This window comes from Thalassophryne amazonica, chromosome 10 (genome assembly GCF_902500255.1).
Source record: "Thalassophryne amazonica chromosome 10, fThaAma1.1, whole genome shotgun sequence".
NCBI lineage: Eukaryota > Metazoa > Chordata > Actinopteri > Batrachoidiformes > Batrachoididae > Thalassophryne > Thalassophryne amazonica.
This window is the reverse complement of record NC_047112.1, coordinates 25,502,709-25,523,976: the sequence shown is the minus strand read 5'-3', so window position 1 is coordinate 25,523,976 and position 21,268 is coordinate 25,502,709. Positions and strand designations below refer to the sequence as shown.

The 21,268-nt window shown below is 40.7% G+C and overlaps 1 protein-coding gene across 1 annotated transcript in view; it reads right to left on the bottom strand.

Annotated features, from left to right (window-relative positions):
- hmcn1 (hemicentin 1) overlaps nt 1-19,993 on the bottom strand; it is a 276,985-nt gene extending 256,992 nt beyond the window's left edge. The window contains exon 1 of the mRNA XM_034179597.1: nt 19,503-19,993. Within this exon, the coding sequence (XP_034035488.1) occupies nt 19,503-19,758 (256 nt within the window). The 5' untranslated portion in view covers nt 19,759-19,993. The remainder of the gene's footprint in view (nt 1-19,502) is intronic.
- Between the last annotated feature and the right edge of the window lie 1,275 nt (nt 19,994-21,268).

The window sequence follows — 21,268 nt, the reverse complement described above, 5'->3', positions numbered from 1 at the left end:
CCAATGAAGAGATGCCAAAATGAGTGTAATGTGGTCAAACTTTCTGCTTTGTGTCAAAAATCTGGCAGCAGCATTTTGAACCAATTGGAGAGCCCTAATGCTGAACTGCGGTAAACCAGAAAATAGAACAGTGCAGTAGTCCAATCTTGAAGAGACTAACGCATGAAGGTCTCAGTATCAGCCATAGACAGGATGGGACGAATCTGCGCTATGGTCCCACTCTGACTAGAGTAGGACCATAGATACTCCGGCAGTGCTAATTTAACACTGTCAGTGTTAGTTTTACACTGGTGAATTTACTGTGTAGTTTTGAATTTAACACTGCCAGTGTTGATGTTAACACTGGAAGAGCGTCTATATGTTACAGCAGTTAGTGTTAACACAGACAGTGTTAAAGTTAACACTAGAATGGTGTATTTATGTGTCCGCACTTTTCAGTGTTAAAATAACACTGATAGTTATTGTTAAAACTGTTAATTGCACTGTCATTGTTTAACACTGAAAGAACACTGTTAATTTTACTCTGAAAACAGACACATAGAAACGTTCTAATGTTAATTTATCATGGTCAGTGTTAAGATTAACACTAAAACAGTGTCTACATGTGGCAGCAGTCAGTGTTAATTTAGCATGAACAGTGTTAAAGTTAACACTAGAGCCGTGTATTTATGTGTCCACTCTTTTCCATGTTAAATTAGCAATATCAGTGTTGATGTTAACACTAAAACACAAAAGTGTCTATATGTGACAGCAGTTAGTGTTAACATAGACTGTGTTAAAGTTAACACCACACAGTAAATTTTTCAGAGTAAAATTTACTCTGCTGGGAAAACATTTGGTCCATGTCCAAATAGAGTTAAATATACTGTATCACAGTGTAAAATCAATTCCATCATGCTGTGAATGACTCTTGTTGGAGTAGAAAAACTTGATTTGAGAAGACAGTAGAGCTGATTTCACTCTATAATAGAGTGCATTTTACTCTATTTAAACTGGGACCAAATGTTATCCAGGCAAATTATATTTTACTCTGCAAAATTTACTGTATAGAACCGTGTATTTATGTGCCCGCTCTTTTCATGGTTAAACTGACACTGGCAGTTATTGTTAACACTGTTAATTACATTGCCAGTATGAATTTAACACTCAATCAATCAATTCAATCAATTTTATTTATATAGCGCCAAATCACAACAAACAGTTGCCCCAAGGCGCTTTATATTGTAAGGCAAGGCCATACAATAATTACGCAAAAACCCCAACGGTCAAAACGACCCCCTGTGAGCAAGCACTTGGCGACAGTGGGAAGGAAAAACTCCCTTTTAACAGGAAGAAACCTCCAGCAGAACCAGGCTCAGGGAGGGGCAGTCTTCTGCTGGGACTGGTTGGGGCTGAGGGAGAGAACAAGGAAAAAGACATGCTGTGGAGGGGAGCAGAGATACAGCGCTTTCTGAAAGACACTGTTAATGTTACTCCGAAAAGACACTTTCTAATGGTTATTTAACATGGTCAGTGTTAAGGTTAACATTCGAGGAGTGTCTATATGTGATAGCAGTTAATGTTAATTTAAGACAGACCATGTTAAATTCAACATGAGTGCAATATATTTGTGTGTCACTCTTTTCAGTGTTAAATTAATACTGGCAGTTATTATTGAGTCTGTTAATAACACTACCAGTGTTAATTTAAGACAGAAAAGAACAGTGTTAATTTTATTATGAAAAGACACACATAGAAATTTTCTAGTGTTAACTTTAACACTGAGTGTCTATGTGACAACAGCGAGTGTGAATTAAACAAGGACAGTGTTAAATTTACACTAGTATTAATTTCAAAAGTGTTAATTTAAGGCTGAAAAGAATAGTTTAACACTGAAAAGATGCATAGACACTCTCTAGAATTTAACAACTTATCGCCGTCAGTGTTAATACTGGCGATTTTGAAAAATGCATACTTACAGTGAACAAATATTATTTGCTTGTACATGGAAACAAAAATGTAATATAGCGGAGCCACTACTAATATTCATCATTCTCTCTGCTTCCAACCCCTCTTGTTACTGCCCTCCCCAAATGTATATGAGTAGTAAATATTGGCCTTGGCCTTGTAGCTCATTGCTAAAAGAAGAACTTGCTTTAATTATTTTCTGTTTTTGTATATAAAATGATCTCACAAACCTTTCTCATATTTCCAACCACCACTGTGCTGGCCGGATGTCAGCTGTGCAGGCCAGTGAGTAACATTAACCCACATGTTTCAATGCAAATGTTGTAACCATCAACAATGTTGGAACAGACTTCGTGGAAAGTTATTGAGGCCAAATATGACATCCACATATGTTGGAAGAGCTTTACTATAAATTTGTTATTGGAAGCTACGACCCCAACAGCTTCACTCAGATCAAGTCCATCTGGACAGTTTCACCTGCACTGTAAAATATATCAGAAAAGCAGTGAAGCAGGGTTTAATTTACAGTACACAACCAGGATGGCGCACGCATTGCTCCTTCTGAATCTGAGGAACTACCAGTCTAAGTCTTCTCTGTAGCATTTTGGAATTTGGCTTTCCCAAAGAGTTGTTTTTCGGTGCTTGGTATTTAAAATCAAGAATTGTGTCTTCTGTACCTAATATACTACCAACACCACAGATAATGTTCCATTTTCAGAATTTTGGTTGCGACTTGGTACCAAAGTATTGTTATTGCGACATCGCTAGTCGGGGTCAACCAATTATCGATGCCAATAATCGGCCAGGCCGATAATCAGTCAATCCCTAATATATATATGGATTATTAAACGAGTGCCAGGTCTGTATGGGAAAATATCACACCGAGGTGTTGACAGTACAGCCCAGCATCACAGCAAGCAAAGTAAATAATTTGTTTATTATATGGCTAGTATGTATATAAACACACAAACTTACGGGATCACTCGAATACGAACGTTGCTGACAGTTTTGGCCTCGTAGTCAGACCTGTTCGCTTTCTTCACCTCTTAACAGATGGTCAGGTCGTTAGCTGGTAAAACGACTTGGATTTTCTAATCATGTTTTTAGCTTTCTGGTTTGTAACGAATGTCATACGAGATCCAGACCGTTTGTCATGGTAACTGTCTGATATGGGAAATATCGGACTGGAAATCAGGCAATCAGAGCATGCGTAGCATTGTAGCCTAGCCATATGATAATAAAGATTACTGGCCTGGGGTTGAGCAATTATAGATACCGATATAGCAAAGCCATGAAGACATTTAAAAACAAATAAAAGAATTTTAAAATCAATTCTAAAACGAATGGAGAGCCAATGAAGTGAGGCCAAAACCGGTGTAATGTGCTCGCACCTTCTAACACCAGCTAAAAGTCGAGCAACAGCATTTTGCACCATCTGTAGGCGAGTAAGCAGAGTCTGATTCAGCCCAATATAAAGTGCATTGCAACAGTCCAGGCGATTAGTGATTAAAGCATGGATTAAAATCTCAAAATGATGCCGTGAAAGAAATCGCTTCACCTTGGCCAGTTGTCTAAGTTGACAGAAACTAGACTTGACTACTGACCTAATCTGAGCATCGAATTTAAGATCACTGTCCAGTTTTACACCCAGGTTTATTGCTGTCTGTGTCAGATACTGACTTATGGCACCCAGATCAACATTGATTTTGGAAGTGTCACTAGGTCCAAACAGCAACACCTCAGTCTTTTTATCATTCAGGTGTAGAAAATTTATGGACAACCATGCCTTAATGTCACCAATGCACTCTAGGAGATGGTTCGCAGAGTATGCATTTTGCTGCTTCAGTGGCAAATAAATTTGACAGTCATCGGCAAAAAAATATAAAGAGATCTCATGTCTCCTAAAAATTTATCCCATTGGGAGTAGATACAAAGAAAAAAGAAGCGGACCAAGTATGGAGCCTTGAGGCACCCCACATGTAAGGGGCGCTGCACAAGATTCAACAGCTCCAATACGGACACAAAAACTTCTCTCTGATAGGTAGGATCTAAACCAGTCTAAAACAACACACTTAATGCCCACCCAGTTTTCCAGGCGAGACAAGAGGATCTGATGGTCCACTGTATCGAAGGCCACTGTTAGATCCAACAGGACCAAAACAACACAGTGACCAGAATCAGTAGCTACACAAATGTCATTAAAAACCCGCAGCAGTGCCGACTCAGTACTGTGACGGGATTTAAAACCAGACTGAAACAACTCCAGGGTGTCATGATTATTTAGAAAAGAACTCAACTGGCAGTATACAATTTTCTCCAAAGTTTTAGAGAGAAAAGGAAGTTTGGAAATTGGCCTAAAATTAGAAAGTTCAGAAGAATCTAAGCCAGATTTCTTAATAAGTGGGGTCAACACTGCATTCTTGAAACTGGTAGGCACTATACCATTAACCAAACTCCCATTAATAATATTCAATACAAATGGTGCCGACATGGAAAAAGGTGGCAAGGGGTCATTTGGAGAACCAACAGGCTTCATATGATCAATAATATCTCTCAAAAAACGGCAAACTGACAGACTCAAACTGGTCAAAAACAGCTGAGCATGTCACAGAGATAGAAGGGTCATAAGCAGGAGAACTAATGAGGGCCCTGATACCAGCAACCTTTTTAAGAAAAAACTCATAAAATTCTCACACAATTCAGTGGAGCTCTCCAGACAATCCAATTGTGGTGCACTTAAAACAGAATTTACAATCTTAAAAAGAACACGAGGATTATGACAGTTCGAAGCAATAACATCAGAAAAGTACTTAAATTTAGCAGCCTTCATAGTTTTCTGATAAAACGCCAACAGTCACGCAGTAACTGGAAGGACAACTGAGATCTGTCCTTCTTCCACCTTCGCTCAGCTCTCCTACACTCGCGCCTGACAGTGCGCGTAACATCATTCATCCAAGGCTCAGATCAACATTTGGAAGATCTAAGTTTCAATGGAGCTACAGTATCTAAGACAGTCTGACAGATCAAGTTGAATTCAGAGGTGAAGGAGTCAACATCTAAATTAAAGCTCAGACACTCAGAAGAGCTGATCACAGCGTTAAAAGCAGTGGAGAACTGAGCAGCAGTGGAAGAATTAAGAACACGACAGTGCTGAGTAGGACAAAAAGGAGGCATGTCAAAAACAATAGGCATACGGTCTGCGAAAGCAGCATCATAAACCTCTAAATTAGAAACAGTAAAACCATAAGTTAAAACGAAATCAAGAATGTGCCCATGTTCCTGTGTTGGACTAGGCACAGACTGCACAAAATTAAAAGAATCAATCAAATCTAAAAAATCACTGGCCAGCGGCTTCAGAGGACAACAAACATGAATATTAAAATCACCAACTATTAAAATCCGATCATAGTTTGGCATTATTTGTGACAGAAAATTGGCAAAATCACTGATAAAATCTTTGTTATACTTAGGGGGTCTGTAAACAACAGCGCACAACACCGGGAGGTCAGAGCGGTCCAGGCGGCCCCGCGCGCATGTCCTGCCCGACACACGTGTCTTGTGGACAGCGGGCCACAGGGCAGACACCGCGTCATGTGGAACGGAGCTCACGTGGGTGACGTGACATTCAGATCACCTGCTGTGTGTTATGATCTGACGATCCGTTTCACCTGGGGTAGCCTGTCAATGTGCACGGCGTTGGAGGCAGCTACGATTTTACACATATTGAATACGATTCCTGCTTCATGCGCAATTCAACCAAATTCGCAACATGTGTGAAGGCGCCCTAAAATGTGCATGAGAAGACTCGGATCTGATTGGATTTTTTTTAAATAATTTTCAATATCTGAAACAACCATTTTAGCCAAAATGGGACCGATACCGATCCAAAATATTGTGTCAAGTACACCCATAGATAGAGCGACACCTTACAAAACCAACTACCGAGTGCTGAAAAACTCTGGCTAAGTGACTTGATTGGTGCACGTAGCAGAAACTCTCTCAAAAACTGCTGGAGGTACCGAAGGTCCTGGCACATATCCGAGAGAGGTTTGGGGCTCCATGGCAGGAACACAATGATTAAAAAAGACTTGAGATGTGGTTAAAGTTTTTTACCATTTACTCCCACTCGCTCACCGAAATGCGAAATTTGGAAAAGAATGTGGCTTTTTAATTGTTGAAATTACATAAAATTTCCAGAAACTATAAGCTTTAACAGTAAGTGGTAACTACCATAAAACTGTAAAGTTCATGACCATTTATTTTATGAGCAATGGTTTAATCCCAGATTGCCCAAAAGTGACTGGGTTGTATTTTCTACACCTCTATTGTTTTACTGAGGAATTGTGCGTTCATCAGACAGAGAAAGTTCAGATGCAGCACATCCAGACTGTCGACCACACACAGGCGCTTAGGTCTGAGGTTTCCAAAGAGTGAGCCACGGCCCACTTGCTAAAACATGCTGTTAAAACTGAAAATTAAAGTTAACAAACACTGAGCAATGCATCTTTTTCACTCTGTCTTTAACTGAAATACTTCAATGAAATATAATTAGTAATTATGAAAGGTCAAGTGAGTCATGTGACCATAAAAACAGATGATCACCCCCCCCCCCCCCCCCCCCCCCCCAAAAAAAAAAAAATCAAAGCTATCCAATCCTGTAATTTTGGATTACGTGAACTCATGATGTGAATGGGGATTCATCAGAAATCAGAAAACAAAAACCTTCTTTGAATGGCTCATCTGTTCTACATGATCTTAAACAACGGGAACAAACATGTAGGATTTAAACAAATGTTTTTCACTGTTAAAACCTCATCCAAAAGAACTTTAACTGATTCAAACTGAGTGGAGCTAAATTTAAGATACTTGAGCCACTATTTGTGCAGCACGGTGGCTTAGTGGTTAGCACTGTTGCCTCACAGGAAGAAGGTGATGGGTTTGATTCCCAACTGTGGCCTTTCTGTGTGGAGTTTGCATGTTCTCCCCGTGTTTGCGTGGGTTCCCTCCGGGTGCTCCGGCTTCCTCCCACATCCAATACATGCAGGTTAGGTGGATTGGAAACTTTAAATTGTCCGTAGGTGTGCGTGCGGGTGTGACTGTGTTTGTCTATATGTGTCCCTGTCCAGGGTGTACCCTACCTCACGGTCTATGACTGCTGGGATAGGCTCCAGCCCCCTGCAACCCTTAATTGGAGTAAGTGGTTATTAGCTAATTAGCAAAGCTAACATTTTCATTAGCACCAGCAAACGTGAGTCTCACTGGGATTCTGAACAATTAGCGACCACACGGTGTACATCTCAGCAGGCACAGTTAACACATCACACATACGTTGTAGGGATAAAAGGTTGACAAAACAGGCTGCCTCCATAAGTGAACTTATTAGTCGGTTTTTAGCATGTTAAACTAACCCTGCCTCACAAACTATATCTAAGTTGACATCAAATCACATCAATGAGCAAATACAGTTAATGTATGCATTTTTTAATTGCTTTCAAAATAAATTAACCAATGTTCCCAATAAAGAAACATCAGTTTCTGTAAGTAGCTCTAGGGTAGGATTTGCTTAGGGCTGTAGTCCCCGTGAATACCAGTAACCCCAATAGAAAAGTGATATTTGCATTCAAAATCCCATGGGACCATTCACATGATGATGTGAGTGGCTGATGCCGGCCAGTTCAACAGATTTTCAAAAATGTCTGAAAATCCTGAGAAGGCTACCTCCAGGGGTCCAAGTTCCATGTCTTCAATGCAGGTTGACATAGCTCAGCAGAGGGTAACGTTGTACTAGCGGAGCTTGACGTTTGGTGACGGTCTACTGACTTACTATGGGACATAGTTCAACTTTTGCAGTCGGAGGATGGTCTCATTGGTAGCACAGTCCGCAGAGCAGTGGTGGAGCTGATTAGTTAGTTTAAATGAGTCAACACCCCCGAGTCACACTAACTGTCAGAATGCTCGTAGCACGGGCCGGGGCGGAGGATTAGCAGCAATCTTCCATTCCAGCTTATTAATTAATCAAAAACCCAGACAGAGCTTTAATTCATTTGAAAGCTTGACTCTTAGTCTTGTCCATCCAAATTGGAAGTCCCAAAAACTAGTTTTATTTGTTATTATCTATCGTCCACCTGGTCGTTACTGTGAGTTTCTCTGTGAATTTTCAGACCTTTTGTCTGACTTAGTGCTTAGCTCAGATAAGATAATTATAGTGGGCGATTTTAACATCCACACAGATGCTGAGAATGACAGCCTCAACACTGCATTTAATCTATTATTAGACTCTATTGGCTTTGCTCAAAAAGTAAATGAGTCCACCCACCACTTTAATCATATCTTAGATCTTGTTCTGACTTATGGTATGGAAATAGAAGATTTAACAGTATTCCCTGAAAACTCCCTTCTGTCTGATCATTTCTTAATAACATTTACATTTACTCTGATGGACTACCCAGCAGTGGGGAATAAGTTTCATTACACTAGAAGTCTTTCAGAAAGCGCTGTAACTAGGTTTAAGGATATGATTCCTTCTTTATGTTCTCTAATGCCATATACCAACACAGTGCAGAGTAGCTACCTAAACTCTGTAAGTGAGATAGAGTATCTCGTCAGTAGTTTTACATCCTCATTGAAGACAACTTTGGATGCTGTAGCTCCTCTAAAAAAGAGAGCTTTAAATCAGAAGTGCCTGACTCCGTGGTATAACTCACAAACTCGTAGCTTAAAGCAGATAACCCGTAAGTTGGAGAGGAAATGGCGTCTCACTAATTTAGAAGATCTTCACTTAGCCTGGAAAAAGAGTCTGTTGCTCTATAAAAAAGCCCTCCGTAAAGCTAGGACATCTTTCTACTCATCACTAATTGAAGAAAATAAGAACAACCCCAGGTTTCTTTTCAGCACTGTAGCCAGGCTGACAAAGAGTCAGAGCTCTATTGAGCTGAGTATTCCATTAACTTTAACTAGTAATGACTTCATGACTTTCTTTGCTAACAAAATTTTAACTATTAGAGAAAAAATTACTCATAACCATCCCAAAGACGTATCGTTATCTTTGGCTGCTTTCAGTGATGCCGGTATTTGGTTAGACTCTTTCTCTCCGAGTGTTCTGTCTGAGTTATTTTCATTAGTTACTTCATCCAAACCATCAACATGTTTATTAGACCCCATTCCTACCAGGCTGCTCAAGGAAGCCCTACCATTATTTAATGCTTTGATCTTAAATATGATCAATCTATCTTTGTTAGTTGGCTATGTACCACAGGCTTTTAAGGTGGCAGTAATTAAACCATTACTTAAAAAGCCATCACTTGACCCAGCTATCTTAGCTAATTATAGGCCAATCTCCAACCTTCCTTTTCTCTCAAAAATTCTTGAAAGGGTAGTTGTAAAACAGCTAACTGATCATCTGCAGAGGAATGGTCTATTTGAAGAGTTTCAGTCAGGTTTTAGAATTCATCATAGTACAGAAACAGCAATAGTGAAGGTTACAAATGATCTTCTTATGGCCTCGGACAGTGGACTCATCTCTGTGCTTGTTCTGTTAGACCTCAGTGCTGCTTTTGATACTGTTGACCATAAAATTTTATTACAGAGATTAGAGCATGCCATAGGTATTAAAGGCACTGCGCTGCGGTGGTTTGAATCATATTTATCTAATAGATTACAATTTGTTCATGTAAATGGGGAATCTTCTTCACAGACTAAAGTTAATTATGGAGTTCCGCAAGGTTCTGTGCTAGGACCAATTTTATTCACTTTATACATGCTTCCCTTAGGCAGTATTATTAGACGGTATTGCTTAAATTTTCATTGTTACGCAGATGATACCCAGCTTTATCTATCCATGAAGCCAGAGGACACACACCAATTAGCTAAACTGCAGGATTGTCTTACAGACATAAAGACATGGATGACCTCTAATTTCCTGCTTTTAAACTCAGATAAAACTGAAGTTATTGTACTTGGCCCCACAAATCTTAGAAACATGGTGTCTAACCAGATCCTTACTCTGGATGGCATTACCCTGACCTCTAGTAATACTGTGAGAAATCTTGGAGTCATTTTTGATCAGGATATGTCATTCAAAGCGCATATTAAACAAATATGTAGGACTGCTTTTTTGCATTTACGCAATATCTCTAAAATCAGAAAGGTCTTGTCTCAGAGTGATGCTGAAAAACTAATTCATGCATTTATTTCCTCTAGGCTGGACTATTGTAATTCATTATTATCAGGTTGTCCTAAAAGTTCCCTAAAAAGCCTTCAGTTAATTCAAAATGCTGCAGCTAGAGTACTGACGGGGACTAGAAGGAGAGAGCATATCTCACCCATATTGGCCTCTCTTCATTGGCTTCCTGTTAATTCTAGAATAGAATTTAAAATTCTTCTTCTTACTTATAAGGTTTTGAATAATCAGGTCCCATCTTATCTTAGGGACCTCGTAGTACCATATCACCCCAATAGAGCGCTTCGCTCTCAGACTGCAGGCTTACTTGTAGTTCCTAGGGTTTGTAAGAGTAGAATGGGAGGCAGAGCCTTCAGCTTTCAGGCTCCTCTCCTGTGGAACCAGCTCCCAATTCAGATCAGGGAGACAGACACCCTCTCTACTTTTAAGATTAGGCTTAAAACTTTCCTTTTTGCTAAAGCTTATAGTTAGGGCTGGATCAGGTGACCCTGAACCATCAATTAGTTATGCTGCTATAGACGTAGACTGCTGGGGGGTTCCCATGATGCACTGTTTCTTTCTCTTTTTGCTCTGTATGCACCACTCTGCATTTAATCATTAGTGATCGATCTCTGCTCCCCTCCACAGCATGTCTTTTTCCTGGTTCTCTCCCTCAGCCCCAACCAGTCCCAGCAGAAGACTGCCCCTCCCTGAGCCTGGTTCTGCTGGAGGTTTCTTCCTGTTAAAAGGGAGTTTTTCCTTCCCACTGTAGCCAAGTGCTTGCTCACAGGGGGTCGTTTTGACCGTTGGGGTTTTACATAATTAATGTATGGCCTTGCCTTACAATATAAAGCGCCTTGGGGCAACTGTTTGTTGTGATTTGGCGCTATATAAAAAAATTGATTGATTGATTGATTGATTGATTATTGAGTCAATGTTTGAGATGTTATGTGACCCAGCCTATATTAACCCAACGTAATTCTGTAATTACGTGCTACTGGTGCACTGTCAAGACAGGTTACACAAATTCGTTCATGCCCAAGGGATCCAAAGGAGGTGATGCCTCCGACATTGGCCAGCGGAGGCCGGCAGAAGCAAACTGAGAAGTAACGGTGTACTAGCAGAGGTGACAGCGGAAGCTCAGTTCTTTCTGACATTTTAGCATGAACATCGAAGTTGCGAAGTATGTTGAAAATTTTTTCCAAGACTACAACAAATATCAGCATTGCCCAACTTCCATCGACTTAGCTTCTGCAGAGTCTGGCAAACCTTGGCGCTGGTCACCGTTAATCAACTTTTCATTCTCCATCGCCAACCACTAGGCTAAACATCAGAGTGTGCAGGCGCGGCGCACCCTGTGTTCATTATCAGTTTCTCAACACCATCACTATTCTCTGACTGATCAGTTCTTATTGCATCTCCAGTTTTGATAGCACTATCATTTGATAACACTTGTTTACACACTATGTAGGGATCATCTAAGTTCAAGCCACTCACACATTTCAAAATGTGTCAATTATATTTGTTTATTTATTTATGTATAATTTATTTATATTCATTACTCGATTTGCTTTGGTATGCTGTTCTGTGATGCAATGAATCCAAGTTGATCCAGGATCTGTATGGATCGTCCTCCTATGGTGCAACGCTCATATGAACCTTAAATTAATTGGAAATTTGCATAATGGCGTTAAATACAGATTTGTTGTTGTGTGGATTTTTTTTTTTTTACAATTATAGATGGTCTTGATGATACAGTTTTGTAATGGACATCAAAGCAGATATGCATTCATGTGAATGGAAGGAAGCAGTCTCATGCAAGCTCATCTCACGTCAAGGTCCAAACATGCATGGAAACAATCCTTATGAAATGTGAGGAGCTGAGGATAGAACTTGCACAATGATGTCATTAAGATCATTCAGATCACTGAGTGCATGCTGCCGTTTCACCACCCCGCCCAGAGACGAGGGCTGGGAGTTATTCTCTATATAATGTTGTCATATTAAATGCTTCACAGCAGTGCAACATTCATGATTTTTTTTATCTAGAGGCCAACAACTGTTTACAGCAGTTTTACTGCATTTTACACAACTGACAGCAAATGTGAAACCAACCTGCAGAGCTTTAGCTATGGACAGTTCATATACACTGTAGATTTCTCCTTCACTAGAAGCTGACCTATAGTAGACTAAGCCACTGACACGTAGTTTGGGTTCCAACAAGACGAAACAAAAAACAACTTATCAAAAGATATAATCAGTTCAAACACCCTGTAACATGTATTGCTGCATGTTTTGCATCAGGCTACACAGAAAATACCTTTTAAATCTAATATTTAAAAAATGGGTGGATGTTAGGCCTAGAACTAGGCTACTACCAAAATGGTAGAAAATATAAGTTTTTTTAGTTGATTTTTTTCCCCCTTGCAGGTACAGCTCATTACCATCAGGGTGTGCTGTAGCCCCCTAAGCACCCCTACTTCCACGTCCCTGGAGTCTTGATGCCAATCCTTGAATTGGCTCACTGTGCTGGTATAGAATGAAGAAGTTTTCAAGTCTTCGGACAGCAGGCCTGAGGCATTTGTTGTCCAAGATGAAAGCCCGAGGAATAACCCCTGACCAACACTCACAACGCTCAATGGAACTGAAAAACATTGGTCAAAGATGGCCTAGGGGCACTTCAGGGTGTACAGTTCCAAAAATTAAAGGCTGTTTTAACAGCCGAGAGTCGATGTGTAACAAAATGAAACACACTAGTCTCCACACTCTTCCTCTAATTCCCCAAAATCTCCATCTCGCTCCTGGCATTCCTGCATCATTATTGACTCTGTCCAGCTAAGCACAGACTCCCTGTAATCTCACACAGTCGGGGCGGCTCAGACAAAAACTGCTGCTCCGGGGAAAAAAAGAGAAAGAAAACAAAGGGAAGAGGGGATAGAGGAAAATGAGGCCAAACACCAACAAAGGCAGCTCTGAGATGAGCACCTTTGATCATGTGGAGAAGGTAAAAGCCCTCCAGTCATCTGCCGTCATCGCTCCACGCCCAGGGCTTTGGTCCTTCTCCGTCTAACTACACACCAGGAAAAGCCAAAGGCAGGTCACCAACCGAGTGGAACCAATCTCCAGAGCACAAAACTAAAGTAAGCCTTAAATTCCAATAGAACAGTAGTAAGAATCCAACGACTGGTATTTGGTTTAATTTGCAGAATGTCAAAAGACTGAGCTGAATTCTCAGAAAATGTAACCCTAAGAATTAGTCAGAGATTCAACAGTTTAGTGCACCTCACTATGACCTGTTCACTGGTGGTAGTTGTAGGAGTTGGGTCGATTTTAAAATAATGATTTCTCAACATCATGACTCCTACTTTACCTACAATCATGATTCCAAAGGATAAACCTGCATTTTGCGGGAGAAAGGAATCCAGTGGTGCTCATTAGAAATCACAATGATCAATGACAGAAGTATCATCTAAGAAGTAAGTGTGGACTTTAATGTCCATAGCTTTATTCTTATCTCCCTGTTGAGGCTTCAAAATGACCAAAGAAACGAGACCCAGAGGGCATTTCAGCAATAGGAATCTAGTGGAGAGATCAGCTACTATAAACAACAGGTTGGTTGTCATGTCTCACAACAGCCTGTACTCAAGGTTCTTGAAATGGAGGGATATCTCCACCTGGTGGACATTCACCATTTATGCAGATACAATAGAGTTTGCACATGCATGCACAGAAAGCTCTACTTCTGAGGGAATTGACTAGGCATGATAATCTGTGGACCCATGGTAGGCCAATTTGCACTGTTTATTGTAGTACTGCTTTCTAGCCTATTTAGTTTCTCGTGCTTTTATTAGTATCATTTCCAAATGCATTTTCCAATTCCAAAAGCATTTTCTTTGCAAGAAACATCTGGTCTTCAGAAAGTAGTTTTCCAAATATATGTCTTGAAAAATGGGGGCACGTCTTATATTTAGGCCAATATGATGCCTACTTAATTCTATGCTGTGATAGAGCTGATTTAACACTATTTTGAATGTGGTGCTTGCCATCCAGGACCCAAGGCAGTTCCAGATTAGATTAGATTAGATACAACTTTATTGATCCCTTGGGAAGACTCCCTCTGGGAAATTGAGGTTCCACCAGCATTGTATATCAGCACATGGGGTAAGAAGCACACAGAGTATCAAAAGTGAAAGAAAAAGTAAAAAAAAAAAAAAAATAGTGTGGTGGATCTGGCAATACTTGACATCACTGCATGCTCCCAGACTACTCCCAACCATATGCACATGCATGAGTGTTAATTCAACACTTTAAATTTTACTGTGCATATAGAAAGCTGCATCTTGCAAATATTTTGACTCCTTTTTATTAAGACAGCAGTGACCTATGTGGTATTTATTTAGTTCTTTATTTTTAGTGGGGCTCATAGGTGGATTGTGCAATAAGTGCCACTTTCTAAAGCGTCTGCAACAACAATGCAGCTGGAAACTGTTTCATGAAAGCGGCTTCTAAGCCTTTGGTGTTAAATACACAACCCCTGTGCCTCAGTAAAAAGGACTTGTGAAGTATCCTCTTGCTTTCTTTCTTTCTCTCCCTGCAGGATGGGGGGGGGGGGGGGGGGGGTGCTGCTTCCTGACTGGCCTGACCCGGGCATCCTCCTGACACTCATGACTTGCACATGACTACACTAATGAATGCACGAACCCAGTGTTTGTGGTGTTAGAGTGCAGATAAAAAGTGAGCTCCAATCACTGATTTGCATGCAGTATGTTTTTTTTTATATATAAACAAGCAAATGTCACTTTTTCACACACAGATCAATGCTGACACGCGGAGCTGTCTCCGCTCACTCCAAGAGGAAAATCCTATAATTGTCTGCTGTGGGGTCACATTTGCTAAGATTTATGTCTGCAGTGTGTACTCGAACTATAATCACAGTATCGCTTTACTTCTGCGGCTTTGTCCAACTTTGCAGCTCTTTTATCATCTCATAATGATCAACACCACCACCGCCACCACCTAGAGTCCCCCCCCCCCCCCCCCCCCCCACAAAGAGGTGAGCAGTAACTGATTCGTCATTTGTTACACACATCATATGTCTTTCTTATCTGTAATTATTATTCTGGGCACAAATCTACAACTGAGGAATTCTGCTTCATAAATTTCTGACATGCTGAGAGTTTAGCGAGAACAGCAAACATCTGGAACTGGAATTTATCTCCAAACCACAGATCATCTCTGTCCATTCATCTTTTTCCTCCCTCTATCGCTCTCGTTCTCACAGTTTTACGTGACAACATTTTTTAAAAATGCACATAATGAAGAAGTTCCAGCACATCTTGACATGAACCTACACCAGCCACACCCAAATTTAAGACATTTAATAAACTTCTCAGCTCCATCCAAAATCTTTTTGATTGATATGACAGGTGAAATATTTCAATATATACATTTATATACATATGTAATTTAAATCCAATGGCTTTGTTCTATTATTTCTAGTAACTCGGGATGTATCGATCAGGTTTTTTTTTTCCAATCCCGAGCTGATGTTTGTGTTTTTGTAGATATTACAGCTGCACAGAGCAGAATGCAAACACATTAAAGGCCATTCATTGCATATGTTTGTCACTTAACAGCTCTGCCATGCATTAAAAAAATTCACTTTCACTTTTTATTTATTTAGGTATTTATTTATTTATTTATTTATTTGTTTCCAAAAAATCCATTAACTAGGACACTCAGAGTAATAGTGAGTGAACAATGTTTTAGTTTTTGAAAATATATTAATTCTCATTATTATTGTTGTTGTAGATGTATATATGTAAAAAAAAAAAATGTCTTCAAAAGTGAATCTTTACTCAGAAATTGGTTGGTGGGGGACGGGGGGACTTTCAATCCCTCACCCCTCTTTCTACGCCCCTGTGCTGTCTCTATAATTAGGAAGAAAACAGCCACAATGATGGGAAAAACTCATTTTCTGTATGTGGAAATCACTACCGCCTGTCACAAACAGATCTGAAGTTTGAATTCTAGAATAGAATTTAAAATTCTTCTTCTTACTTATAAGGTTTTGAATAATCAGGTCACATCTTATCTTAGGGACCTCGTAGTACCATATCACCCCAATAGAGCGCTTCGCTCTCAGACTGCAGGCTTACTTGTAGTTCCTAGGGTTTGTAAGAGTAGAATGGGAGGCAGAGCCTTCAGCTTTCAGGCTCCTCTCCTGTGGAACCAGCTCCCAATTCAGATCAGGGAGACAGACACCCTCTCTACTTTTAAGATTAGGCTTAAAACTTTCCTTTTTGCTAAAGCTTATACTTAGGGCTGGATCAGGTGACCCTGAACCATCCCTTAGTTATGCTGCTATAGACGTAGACTGCTGGGGGGTTCCCATGATGCACTGTTTCTTTCTCTTTTTGCTCTGTATGCACCACTCTGCATTTAATCATTAGTGATCGATCTCTGCTCCCCTCCACAGCATGTCTTTTTCCTGGTTCTCTCCCTCAGCCCCAACCAGTCCCACCAGAAGACTGCCCTTCCCTGAGCCTGGTTCTGCTGGAGGTTTCTTCCTGTTAAAAGGGAGTTTTTCCTTCCCACTGTAGCCAAGTGCTTGCTCACAGGGGGTCGTTTTGACCGTTGGGGTTTTACATAATTATTGTATGGCCTTGCCTTACAATATAAAGCTAAACTGTTTGTTGTGATTTGGCGCTATATAAAAAAATTGATTGATTGATTGATTGAAGTGTATTTTAAGTGAAATGTGTTTTTTAAACTGGCAGAGCGGCGGCACCATAGGGCACCATTGACTGATCTACTGCTGTCTGTTACCGCCCTGCATGTTGTCAGGCTTACTGGAATGGCGTGGCTGGACACAAATGCTGGATTCGGATGTCATTAAAACAGGGTTTAATAAAAGTTTAGGCAGGGTTCCGTACACAGGTAGGCAGGCCAAGATAAGCAACAGGATCCGAAGCATTAGGCAGAGACAACGTCAAAAACAGGCAGGCAGGTCAAAACACAAGTAAGCAAAAAAACAGGACAAAAATGCTCAGAGGAATAAGTGCTCAAAAGTGGCTCAAGGCTAGAGGGAGTGATTAGCAGGAAATGCAGGATAGTTGTGTGTGGTAGAGGTGGGCGGATCGATCCTAATATCGATAATATCGATTCCAACGCTGGTATTGATATTGAACGATCCTCGTGTAAAAAGATCGATATTCAAGCTTTTTTCTCTCCCGCATGTACTGACTGCTGCGCACGCAGATTCATCAAAGTCTACTCTCTGTCTGTAAGAGCAGCGCTGCGCTGTGTCACACAACACAGAACAGCGCACCCTCCCCCCTCTGGTCTTTTGTTGTTGCGCCGTTACGTAGCACAGCGGCGCCAGCCAACAGCCATGCAGGTAGGCTCAACCTGGCCCGCCCACTCAGCGCTATCCTCGAGTCAGCCCTCTACCTCAGGAGATTTTCTTTTAAGTTGTGTTGAGTGATATTTTTTAAACAAAAATGTTGATTGTGATAAATAAAGTATTTTGTTGTCACATACAGTGTTTGGCGAAATTCTATCCTAGGTCTTTTGGATCCTTTGGATCTATGAAGCTTAAATATGAAAAAGTATCGGTATCGGTAACAATATTGGCGATACTGGGCCTGTATTTACTTGGTATCAGAACAATACCAAAATTCCCAGTATCGCCCACCTCTAGTGTGTGGAAGGATCTGGAAAGGGGTGTGGCAAGCAGGAGAGAGGATCACAGGGACACGCCCAACACCAAGCAGAAGACAGCATACAAGAAAGATCCCTCCACTAAACCCCAAGCAAACATGACAGTGACAAAAAATTGTCAACAACAAAATGAAAACAAAAGGACAATACATACAAACCCCAATCATGACACATGTATGAAACACAGTAAGACTGACATGCACTGTTGATGATCTGTGTGAATAAAATAGGCTTGTTGTGTATTTATAGCAGAGTACAGTGTTAAGGTGCTTTTAAAATGTGCTTTCCGTAGTGAAGCAGAAGCTGCCACAACTCTGTTCAGTGGTGGCAGAGGGAATGCATACTTTGGTGACTCAGGTTTATTTGGGTTTAATTTATCAGATACTGGTCATTTAAAAAACTGCCTCAATCAGGCCAATTCTGATTAGTTTCAATCAGACTGGGACATCTTAGCAATTTTAACTTTGCAAATATATCACAAAATTGTAAATGAAATGGTTTTTAAATTCATTTTGAATAACCTCTCATGACCCACCTGCAGTACCTTCATTGTCCAACCGGGAGTGGGGGCTGTGGTCCACACTTTGGGAACCACTGACCTACACACATGCAGCAAAACTGAAAACTCGCTCTAGAATCCCAAAGTTTTAGTGAAATCACTGCCTGAATAAATGGGCTTTCCCTCAGCCCTCGGTGTGTTGTTTCTTTGCTGACCTTTGATAAGGTTTGTTCTCGTATGTTCCTGCTGTATGTTCTGCACCACACCTTCTGATCCTCATTCCACAGCTGCTGCAAGATGAAGTATCCAGAGACACTATGGCCTCTGCCACGGGCGTTTATGTGATCACACGCTTTTCTCCATTTGCTTATTAAGCGGGATTATTCAAAAGATTACCAGACGATCTACATCGAACTCAGTGGTTGACAATTTTAATGGAGTATATCAAAAAATAAATAAGATACCATCATGTCAACCAAATCTGGAGAATTTTCATGTTCCCAATAGAGTGAAAATGCAACTTTGTGTAGCCTAAGTATATATCCCAAAGACATGTCTGCCACCTGGTGGATGGTTAGTAGATGTTGGATTGCTGATGGATTAGGGGCAGGTGTGGTCATCAATGATAATTACAGACCCTTCCTACACACAATTGTGCTAAATCAGATAATTGTCATTTTCAAAGCCTGTAGGTCTCCTCGCAAAAGATGTAGGTCACCAAATATGAGGAACGGCCTGGAAGGAATGACTCAAAATCACTGACATATTCAAAGAATCGACTCATCAAACACACTTATTTTCAGTGATATTTTGGTACTAGACGTTGTGAATGGCAGAGCACCTCTGGGTGCGTTGTTGAAGCTGTTTGCGCACCCAGACTGAACATATGTGCGCGCAAACATCCACCACAACCCTTCCTCTGGAGGAACATTTCAAAGCAAACCACATTTCTCACTTGTGTGTGTGTGTGTGTGTGTGTGTGTGTGTGTGTGTGTGTGTGTGTGTGTGTGTGTGTGTGTGTGTGTGTGTGTGTGTGTGTGTGTGTGTGTGTGTGTGTGTGGCGGGGGGGGGGGGGGGGGCTTTTAGTGCAAACTGTAAATAATACAGAACGTACTGATATGTTAAAGAAAAGAACGTTTAAAAAAATGAGGACTGAGTGTGAAGGTGCGTAATTACCCGGGTCATGGAAGGGCACCAGAGCAAAGTTGTACAGGGGTCTCTTCGGTCTGCTCAGGGACGTTTCCAAAATCTTGGACGCGCCCTCGATGACCTGGACGAGGTCGTCGTACATGGAACCGGTCACGTCAAAGACGAACGCCAGGGTGGATGCGCCCTCCGGGATTTCCTCCTCTGTGGCCGCGGTCCATGCGTCCTGCGCGCTGGAAAAAGACAATGACACCGCAAGAGCCAGACACACAAACCCGATCCCCATTTCAGGGTCCAAAGTTCTCCTCAAGATTAGGTTTTTTTTGTTTTTGTTTTTTGTTTTTTTGGTTGTCTTGTTCCAGTCAGAGCTTCAGGATGAACTTCGAAGTGAAGACATGGGGCTCTCAGAAATGGACTGACGCGTGTTTTAAAAAGAGGAATAAAGGAGTTCTGTGCGCTGGAGCTGCAACCGTTCTCCGGATCGGCACTGCACGATCTGCACACTCAGGAGACTTGGTTTGGGTCTGTCATACACAAAGCCCACCTCAGTCTCACTCTCAGCTGGTCTCCAACAATCCGTGCGCCCTGTGCGTGCACCCTGTCCAGAAAGCCAGCGTTCTGATTGGACGAGATGTTTTTGGTGTTTTAAATACCACCAAAGCGTTTTAACATTAAATTTGACTCCAAAATATAATAACTTCTCTCTGCTCTCAGTTGGACTTCATGCACATTAAAATTTTCTTTGTCTTCCCTCAGATCGTCCCACCTGACAGTGGCGTCCCCAGAAGTTGTTTTCTTGGTGGGTTTAGAGCAGAATTATTTAGTGTTGCATGTGTTTTAATGCCAGTTTCATGTCCCTGTGCACATTTGATGAATTTACTCATACTATAAATTAGTGTTTAATAGGGTGCTAAACTGTGGATTTCTCATCTAGCAAAAAAAAAAAGTTTTAAAAGATGTTTAAAAACTCATTTAACTGATGTCTCATTACTGTTTTCTGCAGTTTTGTCTTTGTTTGGACGTATTTCTTTTATTATTATTTCTATTGTGACTAAAGCTTTGTCATGATGCCTATGTGCATTATTTTCAATAGTTTTGTTTTTTTTTTTCAGGTGGAGGCTACATATAACCCTGTTGGGTTTTCTGCCTCTCCATGCACTGTGTTCTTTGTCATTCTCTGTTTTTATGGTAAATTTTAAAATGTGCAAAATAAATATAACTATAATAGTAAATAAAAATAATACTGGGCCATGAAGGTACTACAGCTGGGCTGTGAGAGCTCATTAAAAATAAACTTAAACTTATTTTCTTTTCAGTTCTGTTATAAAGCTGATTATATTTCAAATTTAATCAAAGGGATGAAAACAAACAAAGCTGTGTGATTTAAATTATGTGTTATTCTTAATGTATTTGACTAATTTTAACATAATACATGTATGTACATATACAAATACTGCTGAATCACAAACTGATCAATGGTTGAGGGAGCGTGCAATTGGCAAGCTGACTGCAGAAATGTCCACCAGAGCTGTTGCCCGTGAATTGAATGTTCATTTCTATACCATAAGCCGTGTCCAAAGGCGTTTCAGAGAATTTAGCAGCACATCAAAACCAGCCTCACAATCGCAGACCACGTGTAACCACACCAGCCTAGGACCTCAACATCCAGCATGTTCACCTGCAAGATCATCTGAGACCAGCCACCCAGACAGCTGCTGAAACAATTGATTTACAGAACCAAAGAATTTCTATCAGAAGCCATCTCAGAGAAGCTCATCTGCATGCTTGTCGTCCTC